Source organism: Gossypium arboreum, chromosome 5 (assembly GCF_025698485.1).
Source record: "Gossypium arboreum isolate Shixiya-1 chromosome 5, ASM2569848v2, whole genome shotgun sequence".
Classification (NCBI taxonomy): Eukaryota; Viridiplantae; Streptophyta; class Magnoliopsida; order Malvales; family Malvaceae; genus Gossypium; species Gossypium arboreum.
In genome coordinates, this window is record NC_069074.1 from 87,935,359 (window position 1) to 87,956,292 (window position 20,934).

The following is a 20,934-nucleotide window of genomic DNA, read 5'->3' on the forward strand; positions in this document are numbered from 1 at the left end:
TTACATTTTTATCCTATTAATAGCTTACATATACAATGATACAATGGTAATTTCATATAATGGAGCAGGTTGGGGCGGGACAAGTAATTACTATAACCACTCCATACCTACTATCTAAAAGAAAAAAATCCACCCAGCATATTCACTTTTCATTATATATATATACTCCATTCGAAGTGAATAAATTCAGAATCTATTGAATGATTCGGGTTTATCATCTCTAGATTAAATTTCTATTTTAAATTTTAAATAAAATAAAATCGAAGAGAGAAGCATCATGGGCGAATTGAAGGGAGTAGGCAATGATCTTAACCCTAAAATATGATCAAAATAGAATTCATTTAATTTAATCCCTTTTATGGATAATGAAAATCTAAGGTAATATATAGGTTACCATAATTACAAGAGAACCATTGTGGTCGTATATTGCAAACACGTGGATTACTCGTTTGTGGCTCATCAATATGATGGTCATACTCTTATTTGTCAAGTTCTGCCAAATTTTGGTACATTTCACATTTGGGATAAAGTTTTGACAGATCTTTCCATATTCTTTGATATAATGGCTTTACAAAAGACCCTTCAATTATTTCGGAAAAATTAATTAATTCTTTTCTATTTTTTTATCTAATTGAGTTTTCAATTTAAAAAATTAATCAATTAAATCCTTTAACCATTAGATATAACCGTTTTGATGATGTGGTTATTAACGATCCCTGAGTCTATTATTTTTACATACATGGCATCTATGTCAGTCAGTTTGTTAATGTGCTACATTAATAAAAAAAATGTTAAATATTATAAAAGAATGTTTAATACTAATTAAATGAAAAAACATTTATTAAAATAACTTCATCTTCCAAGCGATTGATGGTGTCATCGCGGCCTCTGATGACTATCTTTAACCAATAATGGCACCAAACCAATTGCCTTTTTCCTGATTTCTTGATTGTACCGTGTATACCTGAGACAATAGACCTATGACTGTGAGAGATTTCAAACACTTCATTTTCCATGCGCACATGCAATTGTTGCATGTGTCTCGGCACGACTAAATTGCATGATCTATGTTGACGAACTGTACAAACTAGAACACATGTATAACGTATGGAAATCTGAATTCCCACATGTCTTAGATGAAAGCATGTGGCCACCTGTATTGAGCGCTCCGTTCGAGTTGGTACCTAATATTTTGTTACGTTGCAAGCCAAAAGGTCGGCCGACTTCTACTCAGATACGCGACAATATGGATATTTGGAAAAAGACAAGTCAACCAAGGTTATGCAGTTATTGTAGGAACCCAAGGCATACGAGGCCAACATGTTCACACTTGGGGGAAACATTAAGGACAATACCTCATTAACACATTTATTTATTCATTTGATAGACAATTTGTTCATGTTTTCATTACTTCTCATTTTTTGGTAAATTGTGAATATTGATATATTATTGATGTAAAATACAGTAAAATACAATATAATCAATACTTTTTAATTTTTCCATAGATTGTAAAATATATATACATTATGGATGAAAAAAACTGTATACAATACAAATTAAAAGTTAACGAAGTAAATGATGGTTTACATGACAAATCTTTAAAAAAATCATCAACGTCATTGGACCGAATATGTGTGTCACAACCCAATGGGTGTCGGTTGCTAGACGGATTTCTTTGTACAAGTTGGGTTTTCAGCTCCACATCTTCGTCTTCGTTTTCATCTCCTTCCTTCGTGGTTGAGTGCAATGTCCTCCTACCTTGCTATCATATGTCCTCCATTCCACTAACATGTCATCGTGAAAATGAGCCACCACGGTAGAATAGTGATGTGGGGGATGTTTGCGACACTATCGACAAATAAATGTATGGTGTCACATAACCCGATTGCGGATATAATGTTGGAATTGTCGAAGGTGACAGATACGTCGATGTTGTTGTTGGCATTGGCATGTAATATGGTGTTGGGGACGAAGGTGGTGCAAAAAACATATCTACAGAAGGTGTTGAAGCAGATTATGGTGGTGCATAGTGTGGTGCTTGTGTAAAAATAATGGGGTTAGTGAAAGTACCAGAATAATATGAACCATACTGACCGAGAGGTGGTGTAGCCCTTGGTGCGTCATGTTGGGTTGGAGCTGAAGTTTACTCTATTGAGGCATACACTCCCGACCTAGGATTGATGTGGGGGTTGTCTTGGTCTCCTAGTACGACATTGCCTAGTCCTTGCCTCTTTTGAAAGAAGATATGGCTTGCTGTGATGTCTGAACCATGGCATGTAGTTCGGAGAGGTTGCCAATTTCGGAGCGAGAAATAGTTCGTGACTAGGTATGAAGTCATACCTATGCTCCCAAATGTTGATATATTGCCCATGGAATTTAGGCAAATCTTCATCGATTCTTCCTCACAAGTCGACCTTGTATAGTGCTTTGATGTCTTTGGGTGATGGCAGAATAGTTTGCCTAAACCCAAACTGTCGCAACACTCAACTGAATTCATGCATCTCCACCATCGTGTAAACTATCAATGACACTTTCACGTTCCATATATTGGGATTGGCCAAAAATTCGACTAGGATGCATGCTGGAATTATCAGATCAGCACGCTTTCCTGCTACATAAGTAGAAAACATGTCTTACTGGACACATTTTCACTTTCTCTCCAAAATCAATTTATTTCCTTAAATATCCCAACAAACAACCTAAAACCATAATTTTTTTAATAAAATTTAGCTAGGTAAAATGAGTTGAAGGAAAGAAAAATGGATATTCTATGTTATTTTATTTTTAAAAGGTTTAAAGTGTTATTATAGTTTTATTATTATAAATAAATTCATAATAATTTTATGAGTTGATAATAATCCAAGTGTAATTTTGCATATTATTTTATGAGTTAATAAAATTATTAAAATAAACATTTCAAATTTTTAAAATGATTTCTTTAAAAAACTGTACATGTCCACTATTTAAAATTCTTCCAAAAATGTGAATAAAAGAATGAGACACTTCAACAAGCTATGTTTTTTTTGTCCTTAGCAGAAGCTGTTTAGAAAGTTTCAATGTTCACTTACAGTCCAAGAAAAGTGGGGTTTAGAAGATTTACGCATTGGTGATATTTTTAATTGGTTTGGGAAAAATGGAGTGTGATCTGAAGTTGGTTTGATTGCTAAAACTTGTTGGCACTTCATGACAATATCACATAATTACTCATATTTTATGTAATTAATCTTAAATTCTATCATCATTCACAGTGAAATTTTAGGCGCATCTGTTCATAACAAGTATTAGATAAAATTGTCATATTTCAATAGTCATATTTCTCTTAAATTATTCCACAATTCAAATGGATACTACACAATTAAATTTTCTGCATTCAAGAATCATGCATAATATATTTCAATAATGGAATACTTCTCTATCATTTTCAAAATGAAAACAGGTAGATATTCATAGCAAGAATGATTCATACCAAATATATAATTTTTCCTTATTTATAATCCCAATATAAGATCCGTGACAATGAATACCTTTTAAACGTAATGAAATCTTTGAGATTAACTAGAAGATAATGTATTAACCATCACAATTTCTGTTCCTTCATATATTAATATATTAGTTCTTTCAAAGCTTTCAACTAATTTTGTACCACTAAATATTCCATTAATTTTGGTTTGTTTTAGTACCAAATAAGATAAATACTTTCTACCTGTAAAGATAGTATTCATTATTACAATGTCAATGACACATATAATTTCCTTCCTCAAAAATATTAATAAAGGCATACGACAAGTATGTCATCAATTATCATTCATATCACATTGATAACCTTTTGAAGGTTTATCATGTTTTCACTTCTAGTGGTTATTACTATGCCACTTATCATATTCATGAGTATATCATTTAAATTTATTTTTATGCTTGCCGATTTAATAGATCGACTTACTAATAAATTTTTCATTTAAAGGAAACGATATCACAAAAGTTTATATCAATTTCATGAAATTAAAATTGTATCATAAACATAACAAAGGATTTAAATAAATAAATAAATAAATCATCGCTTTAGTATTACACTAAAAATATATAAATATTATTTTAATAGTCTATATCTTTATAATTTTAAAGGGTTAAATAAAATTTTTATTATTTAAGGGGCAAAATGTAATTTTATTATTACTAATTTAAAATTTTATAAATTACAAAGGGCCTAAATTGAAAGTTTACCATTTTAGGGGGCCCCTGGGTCTCTTAGTGGCTCTGCCACTGTCCACAAGTAGTGATAACGTATTATCAAATAAATAACAAAAAAGTAAATGAACAAAAAGTAGGAGAACAGAAGGGAAGTATGTATTTTATTCATCAATAGAGATGTTTTACGATGCTTCTCTAAAATTTATATTTATAGACATAAAAAATATAAATTTCTACTTCTAATAAACATTAAAGTCCTAATGTATATATCAAACTTCTAATCCACGGGTTGAACTTATATAGAATATTGAATCCATATTTTAGGTAGGATCAAATTTGAACCCGATTCAACCAAGCTCATTAACAATCAACATCTATTTGTATATTAACCTTTTATTTTTATTTTTATTTTTATAAAAGCACCTCTTCAAATTCTCTTAATTTTGATATTGATCAAATTAGTCTCTCTAAAAAATTATAATAATTTAATCTCTTTCGGTTTTAAAAGTGAACAACTAAAGACAATTAATCATGACAAATAATATTTTTCTTGTCAATTATATATAATTTAGATTAATATAATAACAAATTAAACTCTCAATGTTTACATATTCAGGCAATTTAATCTCAATCATAAAAAATTTGAAAAAATGTATACGATTTAAAAAATCTAAAAGTTCCAAAGGAATATAGAAAAAAACTTTAGCTTCAATATTAATATATATAGAGAGAAATAATATATAAAATTTAAGAGTTAAATTTAATATTATAGTAATTAAAATTATGTAAAATTGAAAAACATCAATGTTTTATGATTAATTATCCTTACACACTCATATTTAAAATTGATAAGAATTAAATTATTTTATTTTTTAAAAAATAATTAATTTACTCAATATCAAAATTGATAAACAACCTAAAATTAATTTTATCAATATTTTTAGTTTTTTCAAAGCCAAGGCCATGAGGAATGTGAGGTGACAACGGAATCCCAACCGTCTTTGGTCATTCAATTTTAAAAAATTATAAATTTCAAAAGATTTTATTTAAGTTATTGGATTGTTAAATAATTATTGTATGGCTTTCTTTGTTTATATCACCTACACTAATTAAAAATCTTTTTTCTTCTCTCGTTCAGTTTTTTTATGAAATAGCTTTTTAAAATTCAAATAGCTTTTTTTTTTTTATCTTCGATACTGATTATGAAATTAACTTAAATCTAAATTATGTTTTACTCATCGATAGATATTGATTTGTTGTATCAATCCTCAAATCGTCACTTAGAGCTTACTGGTTAGACTTTTCTTTTAAAAGAAAAAAACTTAATAACCCACCGATTCAAACAAAACTTTTGAATAATTCCGTGAATTAAATAAAACTTTTTTAATTAAATGATAAAAATTTATTAATAATTTAATTTAATGATATTTGGTGTAATTTAGAATTAAAAAGTAAGTGTAATGTTGAGATGGCAGAATCAAAACCAATGGATAGAATATCTACCAAAAGGACTTCTCCACTGTCTATGATTCTCCAATATAATAAATTGGTTTTTATTCAGTTCTATTTTTTTAAAGAAATGGAATACTATTTATTAATTATATATATATATTTCAAACCATTCCAAACCAATATTCCTTACTACACTATAACTTCAATAATATCTAAATTCAAATATTTAAATGTATTTTAAAATCCAAAAATTTTAATATCTATATTAAAATTGAATATTATTGTTCAAATCCAAATTAAATAAATTATTTGTAGGAATTTATAGAAATTCAAATTTGAAAAAGTAAAATAGTAATTTAAAAATAATATATTTAAATAATTGAATTTGAGTTTATCATATTTAAAACGGATTCACACAATAAATATTTATATATATTTTAAATCTAATATGAATAGTAATGAAAATATATAAAACTAAATATTACTTTAAATTTATAATGTCCAAACTTGTTACACTCCAATTGTCCGGATCCACGAGTAAATTAATGAATAGTGCAAGCAAAGCTCAAAAGAATTTTTCGTAAAAATCCTTTGAACTAATAGTTGAACGGATCCCTCTTATTAATCACAACACCAAATTTTTTTATGATGTCACTTCAAAAGTGACACAAGATATATCATAATACCACGCTACATAACTTATACCATCAGATCACTTGACTTTGATTCACTAATAATAACTCGACACATGTCATTTAGGGATAAGAGATTAAGAGTACATAAGGCTCAAAGCAACAGACAGTGAAGAGAGAGCCTTTTTCCCCACTTCCTTTTACTGTTTCTCACTCCTCTTTGTTCTCATCTCCGACCATTCTATCTAATAGCTCTCCGTCTTGTATTCCGCCACCTTCTCTACTTATCTCAAATCAATCATCAACAAAACTCATAAATATAATAGTAAATATATGTATCTTTGCTGTAAACTTTCATCGTAATATGTTATTGTTGTAATTATGTTGAATGATTTTTTTTTCTTTAGAAAATTAATTGATACATTAATCCAAAAAAAGAGATTGAATTAATTAACTAGTTAATTAATATAAATCATTTGAATTAAATAAATTAATTGAAAAAATTATTCCTCTTTTAAAAATATAAATTTTAATAATTTATTTAAAATAGAAAGTTAAAAAACCAGACTTATTAATCTGTCGTACCACCGGTGCTGTTACGAAAAACATTGCTGGTTTCTTTGCTATTCAGGAAGGTTCGTTGTCGAATGTCAACCGTTCCATGGAAGGCTAAAAAGTAGTGATTTTGGTGGCGGTGTGCAATCCCGCACTGACATCCAACCCAACACTCAACGTGTCACCGACAAATTCGTGTCGGTAACGCAACTCTGTTCCAACCAACTAGATTCCCCCCACTTGTCTCCCTTCAACATTTCCATGAATTTTGTATTCATTTTTTTATGTTTAATTTGGGAAATCTTCTAATCCTTCTTTGCATCTTATTCGCCACAATCTTTTCTCCACCTCTCTTTTCGAGTTTTTCCCATAACCAGCAACTTCGTTTTTATGTTCTTTGTTTCCTAACCAAGTTTCTTTTTTCAGTTTCCCTGTCAGCTGAAAGACCCACACCATTAGAGCACACACACAGGGCTGAGAGAGAGACGAAAGCAGTGGGGTTATAACTTATAACCATGGGGCGTCGTCTCTTTGCCTGTTTTCGTAGGGGTTCATCGTCTTCTTCAAGGAATGAAGTCCATGCCAATGGGAAAACCAATGGAACAGTGGTTGAAGAGTCGGCGGAAGGCTCAGTCCTGGTCGAGTTGTTCTCTTCACAGGGGTGTGTTACATCGCCGGCGGCGGAGTTGCTTTTGTCGAGGCTAGGGAGAGGGGATTTTCAGTTGGATGCCCCGGTGATTGTGTTGGCTTATCACGTTGATTATTGGGATTATATGGGGTGGAAAGACCCTTATGGTTCAAGCCTATCAACTGTTCGACAAAAGGCTTATGTGGAGGCTTTGAGGCTTGATACCATGTTTACACCTCAGGTTGTGGTTCAAGGCAGGGCTCAGTGTGTGGGTAATGATGAAGATACTTTGTTATCCACCATTGCCGGTGCTCCCAGGTTCCCTGCTCCAACATTCCAGGTTTCTATTACTTTTTCCCCCCTCTTTTGTTTATAATGTCTTTGATTTCCATCTTTTTTTTCATTGAATTGTAAATCTAGCCCTTTGTTAGAATCTGGAAGTTTTTGATGATTTTGATCTGAAGATCCCAGAAAGTACCTGTGAAGAGAAATTAAGAAATGTAGTAAGTTTAGGTAATGGATCCTCTGTTCAATTAAATAATCATTAACTCATGTCATGAACATGAATCTTGAAACTTTTCTAGGGAACCATGGATCAATAATGGAATACATATTTAGTGAATCAAGATCAAGGCTAGACCACCTCAACTATCAAAGATATATATTTGTTAGTTTATTATATTTTCTTCTATATTTCATGGGTAAAAGTATTATAGACACCCTTAGTACGATGTATTTTGCATCTTATACTAAAATATGGGTAAATTAATCCTTATAAGTCAGAACAAAGAGTGAACTAGTCATTCTATTAAAAATTATATTTATTTTTCATTAAAATTGGTCTTGTACATGAGGGATCACGTGTAACTGTCTAATTATTTCATCAATTATACTAATTTTTAATAATAAAAATCAATGAAATTTTTAACAAATGACCAATTTACTCATAGATTAAACGAGCAAGATTAATTTACTATTTTTTATTAAAATAGGCAAAATGCAATATGACTTCCTATTAGAGAAAATACATTGTAAAATGTATAGTCCCCAGAATTAAATGATGAGTTGAGTTTGGTAAGCAAATAACAGATCTTGGTGGACGGAACGCATTTATAGGTTTCTCAATTGTCATAGTGGCTTTAACTTTAATTTCTTCTGTTTTTCACCTAACTCATTAAATAAAGAAAATGAGTTAGTAGAAACTAAAAAAATAAAAGAAAAATGGATTTTTGTTCACCCTTCCTTTTTCTTGAAGGATTTTTGCCCATGGATATTCGAACATTAGTTTAGATATAACCCTCCTATGCAGGGCAACACCAGAGGGGAGGCAAGGCTTTGGCCTCTTAGTTACTTAAAACACTAGATTTTGTTAGGGTGAATGTACTTTAGAGGTCCCTCTATTATAGGGATCTGATCAAATTAGTCCCTCTATTATTAAATGGATCAATTTAATCCTTGTATTGCTAAAGAAAATCGAATAAGGCCAAATTGGAATAGAATTAGCATTTATTGTTTAAAAAAATATCATTTATTGTTTAATTGATTTAATATTTTTAAAGTTATGTGAATGAAATCTTTTGCTTGAAATTGAACTGCAATCAAAAGAAATAATTTTAAGACATTTTTGTACAATAAATATTAACTCGGTTACATTTTGGACTTATTTGTTTCTTTTTATTAGTATATGGACTATTAATTCATTTAATAATAGAGGGATTAATTTGATTCAGTCCTTATAATACAGAGACCTCCAAGGTACTTTAAACTTTTTGCTAGTTAATAAGATGATCAAATGATATTTTGGCTCTAAAAATTTATAATTCAATCTCAAACTGTTAATATAAATTTCTAGCTTTATCCCTGCTTCAAGCACCCTTTAAATACATAAAAAAGCATATAAAATACCGAATAAGACACAAACTCACACCTAAAGGCTATTAGATATTGGCTCTCACTCGACACTCCCTCGTCTCTCGCAGTTCATCTCTTTGCCGAGTGCATAAATCACCTTCAAGATATGGCCTTGGTGATAGAAATTTTCCATTTTCCTTCTGCTAATGTTGTTGAATAGCGACACCGAGGCAGCTATTCCTTGAAAACAAGTCCTTTTCAAACCCTTAGCCTAGTAAGCTAATGTCTCAAAATGGACTGACCCAATACTAATGCTTGTTTGCTACACATGAAAAATGGATAATGACTAAGGCCACCATTAGTTGGTTTAAATTGAGGTAAATGTACCATGGGGGTCCTTATTCTGGGAGGTGGATTGCATTTTGCCTCCTTTACTAAAAAAATGGGTCAATTGGTGCTTATATGTTATATCAAAGAGCAAACTAGTCCTACTTTTCAAAAAAAAAAAAAAGCAAATTAGTCCTTCTATTAAAAATTTCATCCATTTTAATTGTTAAAAACTGGTCCTTGTACGTCAGCACGAGGTACACATGGCATGTCATGTGTAAACTATCTAGTTATTCAATCAGCTACATCAGTTTTTAACAATAGAAATAGATAAAATTTTTAAAAGAAATAACCAGTTTGCACTTTGATTTAATGTACAGGGACTAATTTGTCCATTTTTTAGTGAAGGGAGAAAAATGTAATTTAACTCCTAGTACAGTTTTTTCTATGGCACTTTTACCTTTAAATTGGTTTAACTGGTCAAAACGAAGATATTTGGTTTGGTTTTTTCAGTTTTGAAAGTTAATCAGTGTGAAAATCGATGTATTCGACCAGTTCAGTTACTGAGCTTCAAATTTGATATCCTAATAGATTGAATTAACATAACCTTTTGATAATTTAACCCGTTTAGTCAGTTTATCAGAATGTTGTAACCAAGCTAGCATAGCAAAGATCAGTTCATACAATTCATGTTAATCTTTCATTGACAAGAACCAAATCTTAGATATAAAACAAAGAACTAAATTTCTGTCTTAAAACAGGCTAATTTCCAAAGGCCTACATCAGAGTCCTTACAAGTGACCTTAACAGGAGCTTTGAGGTCTAAAGTAGACAACAATGGTGTCAATATAATGGTGGCATTGTACGAGAGCGGATTGGTAAATGACTGCCCAGCAGGTGAGAACAAAGGGAAAGTCTTATCCAATGATTTCGTTGTTAGAAAGCTCGAAAAACTCTGTACTGTCAAAGACGTATCTGCTAAGAAGACAGTCTCTGGCACTGTTACTTTCACTCTATGGGATGGTTTCAACAGTAGCAAATGTTCTCTCGCCGTCTTTGTTCAGAACAACTCCTACCAAATCCTTGGTTCTCAGAACTTTCAACTTCCAAATGATATTTGAAAATCAAGGGTTTAACCAAATCGATTCATACAGTCGGTGGTGTCCGATAGATTTAGGACTCGAATCCTGGTATTTACACCCCTTTCTCTTGTGCCTAGATTAAAGCATCTTTTGTATAAAAAAGATCTTGAATTATTGTGATATGAGTACAAATTTTTAGGCAATTTTCATATATAGGATGTGTTCTGGTTTGGGATTGAATTGTTTTCTTATTTCCTGCTTTTATGGTTTAGGATATGGAGATTGGAGAGAGACATTTGCATTCATTATATGATTTTTTTTTTTTTTAACTCTCAATATTTTGCTCTTCCTTTTATAACTTTACTTGTTTCAGTGTCATGGTTGAACTGATGAAGGCAGTCCAAAGCAACAAAGGTTTACAATTTGTTGACTACTGTATACATTTGGTTTCCATAAATCTTGAGTCGAGTTGAGTAGAATTTTAAAATTTTTGAATATTTTTTGGAGTCATTTGTATTTTAGGTTTACGTTTTCAGGTTAGGTCATTATAAGTTTTAGTTATCATGTGTTTAAAGTGTTCCAATTTCTAGTCTGTTAAAATACGTCCGTCTCTGTACTCAGACAAAATTTGGAATTTAATCTTTGTACTTAAAAATATCAAAAATTAGATTTTCTTAAATTTTTTTATTTAAAAATTTCAGTTTAGTCATTAATGTTATTAGTATTTTTCATCAAATTTTGCTAACTTGGTATGTTAATTAAACTATCCTCATATGACACTGCATATGATTGACAAAAAATAAACATATTAAGTTGACAAATTTTGACAGAAATTACAAACTACGATAATAATTATGATTAGAATTTTTCAATTAAAAAAAAGTAGGATTAAAATTTTAAATTTTAAAGTACATGTGAATAAATCTCAAATTTTAGATAAGTAAAGGGGTGACCAACATGTTCTAAGATATTCCTCATATTTATTCAACTTATCATCATCTCCAAGTTTGTTAAACAAATCAGAAGATGGAGCACAAATTTTATTAGCTTGAGAAGTGGAAGATGAAGATCTGATATTGTTCTTAGCATGCTGTTGAATTTGACCTTTGAGCATAAATCCATGTACAAATTCCTTGATCTTTCAATGCCTCAATAGCTCCAATGCTAGCTGCTGCAATCCAAGCTCTTGTTCAACAACTCATGGTTATAATCCTTTTTGCTATACTTTTCAGATCAAATGGCTTTTTTTTTCTTAAGCAAATGATAATAGTGGATATGAGGTTCTTATATAGTGACTTCCTGGGGGACAACAAGAGATGGTATTCAAATAAAAGAAATGGTTTTAATTGTATCCTACAATAGAGACAATGATAGTAAAGAAATGAACAAAATCATCAAAGATAAGGTTTTGGATGGTTTGTTTTTGGTTCCTTTAGATTTGGGGATGAACCCTTCACTATTTACATCCAATTTATTGGCTTCTATTACATCTTTCCATAAAAAATTGAAATCCTAATGTAACTTGAGAAGTGGATTGGCTTGTTCTCCATTTATGTTCAAATTCTTCCCATGTTTTTTTGTTTTTGGGATTTGAAGTTTTAGGCTCCCTTTATTTGTCAGTAAAATGTTTGTTTTTAGGCTCCGAAAAATAATTTACTTTTCTGGTATTTGAATAAATCTATGTAAAATATTTTTTATTTTTATGACAGATTTTCTAAAAATATTTTCTGAATTTTTTTTTTACATATATTAATAAATTTATATTTTAAATTATTTTTACATATACTGCAATGATTTATTTATAAATATATAAATACAAATGTTTTGCTACAAGTACATTACTGAAAATTGAAAATAGTGATCAACCCCTTAAAGGGTTGAAACAGGCCAAAACTCAACAGATACCGAATATCTTCCAATACCTAAGTTAACATTCACATAAACCATACCAATTGTATCAAATTCGGAGAAATGTAGTGATTGCATTTTGCTGAAGCAACAAAATCATTTAATGACATTAACCGGCAATGGTCACATTGACCAACGAAAGTGTTGAACAAGACTAACAAAATTTCAGCTCAAAAGATAAAAACCAATCATAACTGGCATCATTAACGCCATATCTCATGTCATTCATGCATCACAGCATCCTTATCGTCAAAATAATTCCCACAAGTATAGAATTGATCAAATTCACTAAGATAACAATAACCAATTCCTCTAGATAACATTACCAGCTTTTAATTGTTATTTCTTCGCTTGTGAGAACAAAGCAGTCTGGGAGGGTCAATGTTTGTGTAATACTTCTTGATTGTCTCTGTGATTTCAAATCCAAATTTCTTATAGAAGTTGATGGCATCTTCGTTGTTTGTGTGAACATGCAAGTAGATTTCCGGTATGTTTTGCTTCGAACAGAGATAAAGAACATGGTTCAATAGCCTTGTACTTGCGTAAATTAAAGATTTTTAACGAACTATGGCTTCTATTCAGAACCAATGAGAACATAATTTTTCAGCAAAAACATGCTGAGGCAGTTTAGTTACACTCTACATTTCTTCATCGTTGACCTCATTGCAATTTGCAAAAGACAACCATTATTGTGCCACTGAACATGTGCAGATATTTTAAGAGCGCAAGTGAAACCAGAAGTGATCCGATTCAAATTATAGGTATTGATAATGTTAAAGGACAATACTAAGATCATCCAATTAGCAATTAGTTTCTTGCATGACCTATTCCAAGGAAATGTTGTTTGTCTACTCACCAATTCCTAGCCCACGATATGGTGCTAAAACACCCAATGTCATGATGTACACACGGATGGCCCCACCTTCCTTCTTTTCCAGCCGGCAAGCAATTGATCCGACACAGATGTCACTGTAATATGCTGAGTTAGCATGCAAAAGAGTGATTGTTAGAACAAAATACTAATTTTTGGATAACACAGGCTATTCTCCAACTTACTCTCATCAGGTCTCAACTCATGTAATAGCTATGTATAACAATCACATCATCTGTTACGTGAATATGCATGCGTCACCACAAACAATTTATTCTGAGCCATCAAATTGAATAAAAAATAATTAATTACAGCTTTCTAACCATCAATGTGTAACATAGTAATTGATATCATATGATGAAGCCACTATGACAGGGACATTACAAACATGCTCTGCACATTCATAAGATCATAGAGTTAAAAAGAGGATAGAGTTGCTCCAAACTTCAATTGAGTGTATTTCTTAGAGCATCACTTGAGGATTAAGGAGAAAATAAAACAAATATGCAGTTACCAAGACAGAAGGAAACGATAAGATAACTTCTCTCCAAAAAGTAACAGGTTTTGAAATTTCTACAGTTTCTGTGAAAAGATGTAGACCATCAAGCTCAATAGGTGCCCTCCAATGCAAGGCAGCAAATTTCAGAATCAGGAAGTCTTTAGCCAGGGTTTTTATGACTCTAAAGTTCGCCAGAAAACTTCAGGGATAGCTACTACCCGCTATTTAACAGTGTAAAAGCAATGCAGGATAAGGAAGGATGTATTAACGTTACACAATATGCAGAAGATCATGGAAGAAAAGGTGACTGGACCAGCTAAGATTGGTAACATAAATATTTGAGTGTAAGGCAGCACAAGCACAACAGCAGAAGCAAAGAGTGTTTTTGAGGCATGTTTTCATGAGGATGACTGGTGACACGCATTTTTAGAGTTTAATAAGCCCAGAATATTGACCATTGAAACCAAAACACAATAAATAGATCAAGCAATTCAATATAGGTGGGGTTATCTAACCTAAACTATCTAATCCAACAAGGAATTGCTTCTACCAATGATCACATGAGAAGACACTAAACTGATAACCGAAAACATGTTAACGGTATCGAAGGTCACTCATGTGTAGGTTGTAGTTTCAAGACAGCCAAGTTCATCATTCAGTAACTTGAAACATCAAGGATAAAGTTTCTAGTCTTGGAGAATCTATACATATTAAACCATTTTCCAATCATGTATAATCAAATGCCAATATAAATCAAACTAGCCCATAAAAGGCCATCAATCTTCCGACTCAAAGAACCAAAAAGCCAAAATCAAACGCAGAAATCAAAACCAACAAAATAAATTCCCATAATAGGATACTAACTACATACGCAGAGGGAAAGAGAACAACAAAAAAATTCCCAATAGATGGCATATACTAAAGAACGCAAAAGAAAAAAAAAAGATTCAAAAAGAAACCGGTGCAAAGAAAATGCCAAACAACATTGGACCAACCAAAAAGAGTTCAACAACTTTCAAAAGAAAAAAAAATGAAAACCCAGAAAAAGATTAGGAAAAACGGAGCAAACCAAGCTTGGTGAATTTGCCAGAAGCGAGAGCATCGGCGTAGTACTTATCGTTGTAACGAACAGGGAAGAGAGCTGTGTTGAGCTTCTTCAGGTGCATCACGTTCTTGTCCCTCACTCCATCAAGTAATATTGCTACTTCTCGCCCAGCCCCCATTTCTTAACTCCTTTGCGATCTATTTGGCCTAATAAAACAAAAGATTTGCAGAGGGGATATAATAATGGTGTGGTGAGGGATTGTACAGACAGACTTAGATTTCTTGTATGTGACAAAAGAGGAAGGGTAGAGGTTGGCTTTTCAATTTACAGCGACGGTGGAGGGATTCGCTACTCATGGAACTTGGGGTTTCTCGTTTCCCTGAGAAAGACCCAGCGAAGTGGAACCTCGATTTTCCTGAGAAAGAAGAGAGCAAACGAAACAGCAGCCTGAGACGAGAAGATATGCGAGGGTAAGAAGATGAAGAACAAAAGAAGGAGAAGGAATGAAGAAGAATGAGATGGACTGATGAAGAAGGAGGAGGACTGATAAAGAAGGAGATGGAAAATGACTTCAGGACGAAGAAAATAAAAATACAGTGCAAAAGCGTGAACGGCAGGATTCGAACCTGCGCGGGCAGAGCCCACATGATTTCTAGTCATGCCCGATAACCACTCCGGCACGTCCACTGATTTTGTTGGTTTTTGTCATTGTTTACTTAATATTGTATTCTTTTGCATACCACCACAACGTACATTCATTCTCTTTTTGAATTTAAAAACAACCATCTCATTTATCATAAATATTTAAAATTCATTTTAAGATTATCTAAAAATAAAAATATTACCATCTCTTAATCTTTTTTATAAATTGGAAATAAAAAATCTTTTTTGTTGGTTTTAACTCTCAATATTTTGCTCTTCCTTTTATAACTTTAGTTATTTCAGTGTCATAGTTGAACTGATGAAGGCAGTCCAAAGCAGCAAAGGTTTACAATTTGTTGGCTACTGTATACATTTAGTTTCCATAAATCTTGAGTCGAGTTGAGTAGAATTTTAAAATTTTCGAATATTTTTTGGGGTCATTTGTATTTTAGGTTTACGTTTTCAAGTTAGATCACTATAAGTTTTAGTTATTATGTGTTTGAAGTGTTCCAATTTCTAGTCTGTTAAAATACGTCCATCTCTGTACTCAGACAAAATTTGAAATTTAATCTTTTTTCTTAAAAATATCAAAATTAAATTTTCTTAAATTTTTTATTTAAAATTTCAGTTTAGTCATTAATGTTATTAGTATTTTCCATCAAAATTTGCTAACTTGGTATGTCAATTAAACTATCCTCATGTGACACTGCATATGATTGACAAAAAATAAATATATTAAGTTGACAAATTTTGACAGAAATTACAAACTACGATAATAATTATCATTAGAATTTTTAAATTGAAAAAAAATTAGGATTAAAATTTTAAAATTATCTCAAATTTTAGATAAGTAAAGGGATGACCAACATGATAGTTCTAAGAGATTCCTCATATTTTTTCAACTTATCATTATCGAAACCATTTTTTTGAAAAACGACGGTCGACTTGGATTTTAAAAAATGAAAATGAAAAAACGGGAGTCGCCACCAATTCTTTTTGCTAAGGTGTGATCAGGTCACCTCGAAAAGTGGTTGTGTTTAATAATCAGTTTGATTTATCAAAACAACGATTATGGTCTACGAAAATCAGAAAGACAGGTTCGGGAGTCGGCTACGCACAAAGAAGGGTTAGCACCCTCGATACGCGCAAAATTGGTACCTAGTTGATTAATCAGTGTCTTAGTGTCAAAGATTTGAAAACTTGAAAGAATTTAAAATACGATCCCTCTTTGTATTAACGTTAATTAAAAAATGATTGAATAACTTGAATCGGATGTTAAAGACTTCTCATCTCGAAGTAATAAAATATCACATCCAGTAAGTTAGGACACGACATTTTGAGCCTTCAAGAATGAGCTTGCCTTTTATTTAAAATTCATGTATTTTAACCCATTTTTTAAAAGGATATTCGGTTATTTAGGGTAAACGAGAAAAATCGAAACCCAATGAGTTAGGGCATGTTTTCTCGAATTCTTAAACACCGAATATTGCCTTTATTTGTAAAAAATCTTATCTCGAGGTAACAAGATGTCGTATCCAGTAAGTTAGGGCACAACACCTCGTATCTCCGAGAATAAACATTTTATTCAAAAATCGTATTATGATTTTAAAAGAATATTCCGTTATTTAGGTTAAATGAGAAAAACCGAAACCCAGTAAGTTAGGGCACGATTTTCTTGAATTCCTAAATACGGAATATTGCTTTTTTGAAAGAATTATTTTTGTCGGGTAAAGTTTAATATAACATAAATTTATAAAAAAAAATTACGATATTAACAAGCATAGCGGGATAATAATAAATATGTAATGTAAATGACAATAATAAGAATAGAAATAAAGAAGTAAAACCAAGCAATGTAGAAAAAGATGGGTAAAAATTAAATAATATATGTTTATTTATAGCCTCAATCTGTTCCACTGCATCTTGTTGCTTCGATCCGCTCCACTGCAACTTCAAGGAGATAGGACTCGTAACTTTAACCTGCTCCACTACTACTTAGGGAGATAGGATTATGGCTTAAATCTACTCCGCTACTGTTTAAGGAGATAAGATTTGTCATATTCGATCTGCTCCATTACTACGTCATGGAAATAAGATCTACAACCTTTAGTCTGCCCCCTTACTACCTCAGGAAGATAAAACTACAATCTTCAGCCTGCTCCTTTGCTACCTCAGAGAGATGAGGCTGATGGCTTAGATCTGCTCCCTTGCTACTTCAGGAAGATAAGATTCACCGTCTTCGATCTGCTCCATTGCTACCTCATGGAGATAATATCTACAATCTTCAGCCTGCTCTACTGCTGCTCAGGAAGACAAGGCTAGTGGCTTAAATCTACTCCCTTGCTACCTCAACGAGATAAGATTCGCCATCTTCGATTTGCTCTATTGCTACCTCATAAAGATAAGATCTACAATATTCAGTCTGCTTCCTTACTACCTCAGGAAGATAAGACTACAATCTTCAACCTACTCTCTCGCTGCCTCAGAGAGATAAGGTTGGTGGCTAAAATCTGTTCCTCTGCTACCTCGAAAAGATAAGATTCGCCATCTTTGATCTGCTCTACTACTGCTTAAAGAGATAAGATCTTCAATCCTCAGTCTGCTTTTTTGCTACCTCAGGAAGATAAGACTTCAATCTTCAACCTGCTCTCTTGCTACCTCAGAGAGATAAGGCTATGACTAAAATCTACTCCCCTACTACCTCGGGAAGATAAGATTCGCCATCTTCGATCTGCTCCATTGCTACCTCATGGAGATAAGATCTTCAATCCTCAGTCTGCTTCCTTACTACCTCAGAAAGATAAGACTTCAATCTTCAATCTGTTCTCTTACTATCTCAGAGAGATAAGGTTGTGAATTCACCGATGTTGCTACGCTGTCCTCTAGAGACATGATCTGTACAATCGGTTTCATGTATCTATGCTTATGCCAAATAATTAGGATGCTATGAATCAAATGCTTCTAACTAGATGTGTTATGAATGATATATGAATGTAGAAATGAAAATGATCTTTTTTAAAAGGCTTAAGGTATCATTACTTGTTGTTCATCAGGGCTTTATCAATGACGTATTATTCGGTCTTTTTCTTCAGTTGGTATCCCTGGCAGAAAACCCGAAGAATAAACACAATTTGGGACTATTCTTTCCGACATTTCCAACCTTTCAATTTGGGTTAGTTTTAACTAATTGGTCCCGTTTCAAGTCTTTGCACTATTTAGAAGTGTTTCAGAGTAATATGCAGAACTCCTTTTTTGAATATCATTAGTCCATTTATCATCATTTCAATAAAAAAACACTTGAAAAAGATTATCGCAATGGACAATATGGAACTTTATTGAGAGCAAAGCTCGAAATTAATAAGGTAATCAACATAGAAAATTTTGCTAAGATACAAAATGAATGAAATGAAAATGGATACCCCATATATCGTAGCATGAGCTTCTCTACACAGAACTTCTTGAGGACCCTTTGAACTTCATATGTGTTTAGAAGACCAAGAGTACTTTGTTGATGTCCGAATATGTAGTGTCCCTCATTCTTATTAATTCAGAGAAGACAAGATTACACAGGCCCTATCTTCAATCAAAATTTAAATTGCCAATTCCTGGGTTTTCAACTCAAAACTCCTCTGGTCTCAAAGCACCCTTTCACGGTTTTTCGCCTTGGCCTCTTTTTTTTTTTTAGGTAAAGTACCTCTTGATCGAATCTGAATTCATGGGATTAGTCAAGATTTTTCCATCCATCTCAGTCAAGATCAGAGCTCCTCCAGAGAAAGCTTTCTTCACCACATAAGGTCCCTCCCAATTTGGCATCATTTTTCCTCTGAAGTCCTTTTGTATGGGAAGGATCTTTTTCAAAACAAGGTCTCATTCATAGAATTCTCTAGGGTGAACTTTCTTGTTATAAGCCTGCATCATTCGCTCTTAGTACATTTGACCATGGCGAATAGCTTTCAGCCTCTTTTCTTCAATTAAGTTCAACTAATTGTACCGTGACTGGATCCATTCCGCTTCATCTAACTTTAGTTCTAAAAACACTCGTAGAGAAGAAATTTCAACCTCAATAGGTAGGACCGCCTCCATTCCATAAACGAAAGAGAAAAGTGTTGCCCCGCTAGAGGTTCTGACTGACGTTCGGTAGGCGTAGAAGGCGAATGGTAATTTTTCATGCCAATCTTTATAAGTCTCCGTCATTTTTCCCACGATCTTCTTGATGTTCTTATTGGCCAATTCCACTGCACCATTCATTTTTGGGCAATATGGTGACGAGTTATGGTGTTTGATCTTGAATTGGCTACAGACCTTCGCTATCGTGTTGTTGTTCAAGTTCAGTGAATTGTCTGATATGATCCTCTCAAGCATCCCATATCGATATATGATCTTCTTTTTTAAGAACTTGCTGACTGCCGATTTCGTGACGTTGGCGTAAGAAGTAGCCTCTACCCACTTGGTAAAGTAATCAATGACCACAAAGATGAATCGGTGCCCGTTAGATGCTTTTGGCGAGATCGGCCCAATGACATCCATGCTTCACATAGAAAAAGGCCATGGAAAAGTCATGACATGAAGAAATGAAGGCGGTACATGAATCTTATCTCCATAAATTTGGCATTTATGACACTTCTTGGCATAGTTGATGCAATCCCCCTCCATAGTGGACCAATAATATCGAAATCTCATGATTTTTCTAGCCATTGTGAAACCGTTAGCGTGTGTTTCGTAGACACCCTCATGGACCTCTTTTAAGATTTGCTTAGCCTCGACAGTGTCCACACATCTTAAGAGCACCTGATCCTTCCTTCTTTTATATAAGATCTCTCCATCCAAGATATAGTCACTGGATAGCCTTTTCAATTTCCTTTTAACATTCACTGTTGCTTGGTCTAGGTATTCACAATTCCTTACATATCACAATATAACTTGATACCAAGGGTGATCGTCCTTTTTTTCTTCTTCTTCTTTGATGTTGTAATAATGAGCCGGAGTCTCATAGATACTCATCTAGATAGACTTCATATCCTCTTACTTGTTTACTTTGATCATAGAAGCTAAAGTTGCTAAGGCGTCAGCCATCTGGTTTTCCTCTCGTGGGAGGTAGTAGAAAGTGATATCGACAAACTCCTCAATTAGCTCAAGAACTAGCCTTTGGTAATTGATCAACTTAGGGTCTCTTGTCTCACATTCGCCTTTGAGCTGATAGATCACTAATGCAGAATCCTCATATACTTCTAGCACCTTAATTTTGCATTTAATG

At 32.6% G+C, this 20,934-nt stretch overlaps 2 protein-coding genes and 1 non-coding gene across 5 annotated transcripts; 1 reads left to right on the top strand and 2 right to left on the bottom strand.

The window, feature by feature from the left end:
• The first annotated feature begins 6,445 nt into the window (after positions 1 to 6,445).
• On the top strand, positions 6,446 to 11,379 carry LOC108480429 (uncharacterized). 2 transcript variants are annotated; one of them, XM_017783428.2, is made up of 3 exons: positions 6,446 to 7,028; positions 7,254 to 7,795; positions 10,395 to 11,379. In XM_017783428.2, the coding sequence occupies exons 2-3, from the start codon at positions 7,343 to 7,345 to the stop codon at positions 10,752 to 10,754; spliced, it is 813 nt and encodes a 270-aa protein (XP_017638917.1). In that variant the 5' UTR covers positions 6,446 to 7,028; positions 7,254 to 7,342; the 3' UTR covers positions 10,755 to 11,379. The 2 variants fall into 2 exon arrangements, with proteins under 2 accessions (XP_017638917.1, XP_017638918.1); XM_017783429.2 differs by having other exon boundaries at positions 6,446 to 7,024.
• A 1,245-nt stretch (positions 11,380 to 12,624) lies between these two features.
• Positions 12,625 to 15,705, bottom strand: LOC108481945 (uncharacterized). 2 transcript variants are annotated; one of them, XM_017785041.2, is made up of 3 exons: positions 15,063 to 15,705; positions 13,480 to 13,602; positions 12,625 to 13,120 (listed from the first exon to the last, which is right to left on the bottom strand). In XM_017785041.2, the coding sequence occupies exons 1-3, from the start codon at positions 15,214 to 15,216 to the stop codon at positions 13,056 to 13,058; spliced, it is 342 nt and encodes a 113-aa protein (XP_017640530.1). In that variant the 5' UTR covers positions 15,217 to 15,705; the 3' UTR covers positions 12,625 to 13,055. The 2 variants fall into 2 exon arrangements, 1 of the variants encoding a protein (XP_017640530.1); XR_008282829.1 differs by lacking the exons at positions 12,625 to 13,120; positions 15,063 to 15,705 and adding an exon at positions 13,680 to 13,888 and having other exon boundaries at positions 13,178 to 13,602.
• Positions 15,644 to 15,725, bottom strand: TRNAS-AGA (transfer RNA serine (anticodon AGA)). Its single transcript has one exon. It is a non-coding gene; the product is annotated as a tRNA-Ser (tRNA).
• Positions 15,726 to 20,934: the final 5,209 nt, after the last annotated feature.